Genomic DNA, 7,151 nt, shown 5'->3' with positions numbered 1-7,151 from the left:
TTGTCATATTTTTATATGTTCCTCCTAGTAAGCTTTCATGCTGAATCCTGACATTTAGAGAGCATCAGCTGGTTCTGGTGAATGTTAGATGGACTGGGTGTAACAAACCCGACCTAGGGTACCACAGGGATAGATGGAGGATTTACCCCTCAGAAGATTTCCCAGGGCTCACAAAACTATAGAAGCTTTACTGAACCTGCAGCAGGAGGAGCTCCCACTTAGGAGGAAGATGAAGTACTGGGTCCGTGTGTCCTGGTGCTGGACTGAAGGGAATAGATGAATCAGAAGTAATGTACAAGTCCAAAGACGTCATCTTATTCTGAAGCAACAGTCTACAAGGAATCTGCCCAAGAATAAACCACACAAAGCACCAGAAGCACAGCTGTGACTTTATTACTATAAGATATAGGCTCTTGTGATGCATCGTCGCCGTGGTGGAGTGTGGATATCAGGGTCTGCACTTCAGCAGGTGGACAAGGTTCTGTAGTACCCGAAAGTCCTGGACATCTTCATTCTTGCCACAATTATTTCCTGCATAATAAGAAAATCGTTACCAGGAGAGTTGGTGTTCCCAAGGCAGGTCCAATAGATGCTCCTCAGATATTCACTATGGGTGCAGCTTCTAGATGTGGGGTGAGATATATCCACCTCTATGTGATGTGGGGGAGCACTCACCTGGGGGTCCGCCCTCCTCTTGGTGGCTGTCAGTTTTCTTACTGTGCTGCTTCCCTCTCTCCAGCTGAAATGCTGCAATGTCTGACAATTATTAAGGAATATTCCTTGAATGCTGGGGTGGAGCAGTCATGAAACCTGCATACACAATATTATAAACAGTAGTGGGCTCCATTGGACGTCACATGTGTCCATGTCTGTGGCATATAACCAGCCCCAGTAGCCAGAGCATGAAGGTTGATGCTCCGTATATCACAGGAGGATAAGCAGAGACAATGGGCCCCCGGTCAGGGGGCGCGAAGGTCAGACACCGGGATACAGGCTGCATTACGGAGCGAGAAGAGTGGCCTGCCACATGCAGTCACAGAGTGTTGGATGGACATCTCGATCTGTGTTCTGTCCAGCTGGGGGCACAGCTCGCTCACGGCCCTGGACAGTTCATCTACTGTGAGGTGTCCGGAGGAAGTCTTCACATAAGTGGACAACACGGCTTGACACTGTAATGAACGAGGAGACTGGATGTATATAACATAGAATTGTTCTACCACATGAGACCATTGCAGACCTCTCTCTCTCTCTCTATTCCTGTATCCATCGAACCTCTCTTCATTCTGTCTCATACTCTGCTCAAGCCGAGCCAGGATCCATCTTATCTGCAGCTTTTTTTGCTGCAGATTCTAGCTGCAGAATTCAACCTTTTCAATGGAAACGTTGTGCTTCACTGCCCCTGATGCGGAATGGAAACGTAACAGAAACCAGACGATTGTGGCTTCATTCTGACACTAGTGGAATGACTGAAGAGACGCATTGGATGCACATGAGCCCAGATGTATCAAAACTGGTGCAATTTGCAGGTTCCTCACAAATGCACTGATTGCGCCAATACTGGCGCACAGTCTTCAATTATCGGGCACAATCTGCTATGGAAGGCTGCACCTATTTCTTTTTGGTGCAGTTACGTTATACAGCGTGTGACACAATTGTGTTGAGGTGCAGTAATAAATGCAAACTAAGAACACAGACCAACACGCTCCTGTGCACAGATTACTAAAGTATAACACAAAGTGCAGCCACAACACAAAAATGGCGATGACACAATGATATATCTGGGCCAATGTATGCAGATAGCCGAAAGGTCATGCTCCGTAGATGTGCTGCGGCCTGTCCACTCCAGGCCAGGTTATATCCGCACACTTACCTCCCTGATGAGTGGCTCCTGGTGCTGCAGAATTAAGTGTAAGAAGAACCCCAAGACCGCAGGAGGCGACACACATCTGTGGCTGTAGCCGGTGAACTCCAGCAATAGGCGCTCGATCTCGGCTTCCTGCAGCAATAGGAAGATATAATGTAAAGAAAAACAGCTGACAAAGTTGCTCTCCATCGAGTGTTTCCCAACAATGAGCAGATTGTGAAAGGACATCAGACAGGCGCCCACAATACCGCTGGGAACTGTGGCCCCATCTAAAGTCTTAAATCCCAACCATGTTTGATACGGGAAGTGTCTAAAGATGGTTGAAGTTCAGTCCAGTGACTCTCGGTTCTGTCCAGAAATTCCCACAAGTAAATGGAACAAATCTGTTAAACCAAACTCACTCATAGTAACATGGCTGATCTTACGAAGCGGGAGTGACCACCACTGGGATGCCAAATGCTCTGATAGGAGATGGTAACTGGTTGCTCTGAGTGGACAAACCATTTTGACCCCTTTCACGACTGCGGTTATAAACGCCCTTTTTGCACATGCCCCATGCAGAATTCTGGTATAATATTAAGGAGAATTTCCCCATTGATATGATATATGGGTTGTATATGGATGCTTCATAGAACCAGAGATATCCACCCTTAAAGTTGTAAAATAATAACCCTCATCCACAAAGCTCTGCATGATACTGCACCTCACTATCTCTTTTTTCTCATCTCAGTCTATTGTGCTCTTAAATTAAGCTCTAACTTAATTCAAACCTTCCATGCACGTCTCCAGGACTTCTCCCGAGATTCACCAATTCTCTAGAATACCCTTCCCAGGGATATCGGGCTAATACCCAACCTCCATCTTTTTAAGCAGCCTATCACACTCACTAACTGCATGAAATGTCAACTCTCTCTTTACAAGATAACCAATGGGAGGAGGACATAGGATGGATTAGTAAACACCCGATACAAGCTCCAGGCTTCTCTGCAGTCACTTTCACCTTGGACTTTGTATATAAGATGCGGGTGATGACTGGTTAAAGCAGCAGACATTTTATTTATTAAATTATAGATTTAGTCTATGAGGATGAGGGGGTGACATAAGATCTTACAGTCTATGAGGATGAGGGGGTGACACAAGAGCTTACAGTCTATGAGGATGAGGGGGTGACACAAGAGCTTACAGTCTATGAGGATGAGGGGGTGACACAAGAGCTTACAGTCTATGAGGATGAGGGGTGACACAAGAGCTTACAGTCTATGAGGATGAGGGGTTGACACAAGAGCTTACAGTCTATGAGGATGAGGGGGTGACACAAGAGCTTACAGTCTATGAGGATGAGGGGTGACATAAGATCTTACAGTCTATGAGGATGAGGGGGTGACACAAGAGCTTACAGTCTATGAGGATGAGGGGGTGACACAAGAACTTACAGTCTATGGGGATGAGGGGGTGACACACGGGCTTACAGTCTATGAGGATGAGAGGGTGACACAAGAGCTTACAGTCTATAAGGATGAGGGGGTGACACAAGAGCTTACAGTCTATGAGAATGAGGGGTGACACAAGATCTTACAGTCTATGAGGATGAGAGGGTGACACAAGAGCTTACAGTCTATGAGGATGAGGGGGTGACACAAGAGCTTACAGTCTATGAGGATGAGGGGTGACACAAGAGCTTACAGTCTATGAGGAGGAGGGGGTGACACAAGAGCTTACAGTCTATGAGGATGAGGGGGCGACACAAGAGCTTACAGTCTATGAGGATGAGGGGTGACACAAGAGCTTACAGTCTATGAGGATGAGGGGGTGACACAAGAGCTTACAGTCTATGAGGAAGTGACACAAGAGCTTACAGTCTATGAGGATGAGGGGGTGACACAAGAGCTTACAGTCTATGAGGATGAGGGAAGGACACAAGAGCCTCATAGACTGTAAGCTCTTGTGTCACCCCCTCCCTCATCCTCATAGATTTTTATGTACAGATTTCTATTTCCGATTGTAACTTTAAGAGTGGATATCTCTGGTTCTGTTAATCATCCATACACAATCTTCAAATCACATGAATATGACACCAGAATTGTGTTTCTAGGTGCCAGGGTTCAGGGGATATTGGTCAGCTGAAGGCAGAATGTAGAAGAAGTTACAGGAAAGACTTTCACTTTGGAGAAGTACCTGCACCCTCTGCATCTGTAGCTAAACCTGGGAGCGGGTGATGGAATAAGCTGTGCATATTTATAGCAAATTTTGGTAAAAGTAACTACTATGACAAAAACAAGCTTATTTTTTCCCATTTATAGACAATTATTGACAAATGTTATAAAGGAAAAATATGTTATTAATTAAACTATCCTATCTATTTAACCCCTTAAGAACGCAGCGTTTTTTCGTTTATTTTTCGCTCTGCACTTTCAAAAACCCATAACCTTTTCATTTTCCCGTGTACAGAGCCGTGCGGGGGCTTATTTTCTGCGTAATAAATTTAATTTCTCAGTGATGTTATTTATTATTCTATGCCGTGTACTGGGAAGTTGGACAAAAAAATCTTAATGTGGCGAAATTGGCAAAAAAACGCTGGGCTCCATTTTTAACGACTTTCACTCCAAATAACACGTCTACTTTATTCTTTGGTCCCGTACCATCACGGTGACACCCAATTTAAACAGGTTTTGTGTTTTAATTCATTTTCAAAAATGAAATGAATGTGTAAGAAAAAAATATAAAAAAAAAAGTTTTGCCATCTTCTGACGCTTATAACTTTTTCATACTTCGGCGTACGGAGCTGTGTGAGGGGGTCATTTTATGTGAAATGATCTGTCATTTTCATAGCTACCATTTTTAGGACTGTGCGACCTTTTGATCACTATTTATTTTTTTATTAGATGTAAAATGGTATAAAAGTACGTTTAGGACATTTGGTTGCTATTCCGTTATGGGGAGCCCCACTGGGAATAACCAGTTTTTTATATTTTGATTTTTATTATTTTTTAAAACTTTTTTTTAGACCCTCTAGGGTACTTTAACCCTAGATGGTCTGATTGTTCCTACCATATACTGGCAATACTGTATTGCAGTATATGCCATTTTTACACAGTATCCATTACAATGTGCCACTGGGTGATTGTAACAAATCTTCAGAAGCCATGCAGCCTCAGGTCTGCCGGAGACCCAAGGCTGTCATGGCAGCAGATCGCTGCTCCCCGATGACGTCCCGGGGAGCGACGATAGGAACAAAGATGGCGACTAATGACCATGGGTCACAAAGAGGTTGATTAATTAGGGGTGTCCATCAAGTACCCACATGAAATCCCAAATATTAGAGGCTCATGGATCACCTGTATTGCATGGGATTACCTCACTAACTTCTCACCTCCAGGAATGGGTAGAGTCCCTGGACACATTGCTTGAAGTGTCCCATATCAGACAACAGAGACATTACCAATATCTCTGCTCTAAGAAGGACATAGCACAGAATGGTGGGATCCATATCACCTTCCAGCACCAGTTTCAGCAGACGCAAGACCTTAAGAGATGGAAACATCAGAGCTGTGACGGAAGTGCGTACAAGACAGTCACGTGGTTCAGGAGATTACATTTACTTTACTCTTCGAGGAATCTCGAATCAACGCAGCCCAGAAGTCGGCAAGTCCATAAGCGCTGATGTCACTGTTCACGTATCGTTCATTGAAGAACTGCCAGACTGTTTCCTGGAATAAACCGCAACTGTAAGCGTCACATGACGGGCAGGAGAAGACATGACACACAACGCCCTGCTGTGGGTGGAAGATGACCTCTCATAGTATCAGTTTCTTCTATGGTTCTACTTAAAGGGACATAATTATCATCTGCTCTTTAGAGGATGTTATTAATGATGGTGCATAGTCTGCAGCATCGGGTGCCAGGAGGAGAGACATCTGTAGTGATCAGAAGCCACTGTTGGGGCCACCAATCTGAGAAAGTTATAAGGACATCTCCAAGCAATGTTATGTATAGGATACTGGAGAGTGGACAGTCTCCCCTGGAGCGGGGGTCCCAGCAGATTCCCCCTAAACATTGCTCAGACAACCAGACAATAACCCTCTGGCAACATCTCGGACTCTACAAGCCTCAGGTACTTGTCCAGGATCATAACAAGACAACTAGAAGAGACGGAGCATGTATGGCCAGCGGAAAAATCCAGACCATAAGACTTTTGTATCAATGCCCTCTGCAGAGACAAGACCTGAGATGTAGGAGCACGACATGTGTCCTCTGTCTCACCCATATCACTGGATAACACGTTCACAGCAGGTTTCCTCCTTACCTGAATCGGGAGACTCCGGGATCTTCCCTCCAACTGAAGAGCGAGTGAGAGGAAAAGCCGCTGAGCCAAGGAGAGGCAGAGATCCTGCAGGATAGACATTCACCATAAGAGATCAATGCAAGCCACGGGATCACAGGACGGGTCAATTGTCAATCATCTACATGAGAAGTGAGAGGGATGGATCTGAAACAGATAAACTAAAGCTCTATCCCGGGGGTTACGCTTCCAACCAGGCACAAAATTCATGCTTTTGCTGTTCTCTGGAGCTGACACAGAAGTTTGTTGGGATCATGTGGCCTGTGCCTAGTAATCTAGAGAGACGAACCTGAGATAACATTCTTGGGGCCGCTCTTCTCTTCAGTAGTTGCTGCTCCAAATCCTTTAGGAACCTGGGGACTGCCGCGTCCTGTAAAGAAGCAAATGTTACAGGATCCATAAATTTGGTGTGATAAGATAATGTAATATGATAAGATACAGATTTACATCCCCCTACAATCCTTTAGGACAACTCCATAAGATTAGGCAAGTAGTTTCAGCAGGAAAGTAAGTGGCTGTCATCCTAAATCATGTCGGTCCTGTCAGACTAATCTGATTGGCTTCTATGAGGAGGTAAGTTCCAGACTGGATCTGGGGGACGCTGTGGATGTTGTGTATCTGGATGTTTCCAAGGCATTTGACACCGTGCCACATAAAAGGTTGGCATATAGAATGAAGCTGCTGGGACTAGGTAAAATCTGTGTATTTGGGGAAGCAATACTTTATTAATTGTACATTCTGAGATTGGGTTGAAGTTACCAGTGGGGGCCACAGGGGTCAGTATTGGGGCCCCTTCTTTTTAACATTTTCATTAGTGACCTCATGGAAAGTTTACACAGTAAAGTTTTAATATTTGCAGATGATACTAAGCTCTGTAAAGCAATTAATACAGAGGCGGATAGTAAAGCATTTGCGAAAGCTGTAAGAAATGGCTGGGTTAACCCTTTA

The 7,151-nt window shown here is 44.7% G+C and overlaps 1 protein-coding gene across 1 annotated transcript in view; it reads right to left on the bottom strand.

The window, feature by feature from the left end:
* Positions 1-369: 369 nt before the first annotated feature.
* The window catches only part of LOC140105529 (uncharacterized), an 89,711-nt gene continuing 82,929 nt past the window's right edge, over positions 370-7,151 (bottom strand). The window contains exons 16-23 of the mRNA XM_072129481.1: positions 6,493-6,573; positions 6,168-6,251; positions 5,464-5,571; positions 5,235-5,387; positions 1,871-1,996; positions 992-1,169; positions 676-756; positions 370-531 (exon numbers count right to left, since the gene is read on the bottom strand). Of these exons, the coding sequence (XP_071985582.1) occupies positions 449-531; positions 676-756; positions 992-1,169; positions 1,871-1,996; positions 5,235-5,387; positions 5,464-5,571; positions 6,168-6,251; positions 6,493-6,573 (894 nt within the window). The 3' untranslated portion in view covers positions 370-448. The remainder of the gene's footprint in view (positions 532-675; positions 757-991; positions 1,170-1,870; positions 1,997-5,234; positions 5,388-5,463; positions 5,572-6,167; positions 6,252-6,492; positions 6,574-7,151) is intronic.

The sequence above is a fragment of the Engystomops pustulosus genome, chromosome 11 (genome assembly GCF_040894005.1).
Source record: "Engystomops pustulosus chromosome 11, aEngPut4.maternal, whole genome shotgun sequence".
Lineage (NCBI taxonomy): Eukaryota > Metazoa > Chordata > Amphibia > Anura > Leptodactylidae > Engystomops > Engystomops pustulosus.
The sequence above is the reverse complement of the archived record's forward strand: the minus strand, read 5'-3'. Positions and strand labels throughout refer to the sequence as shown.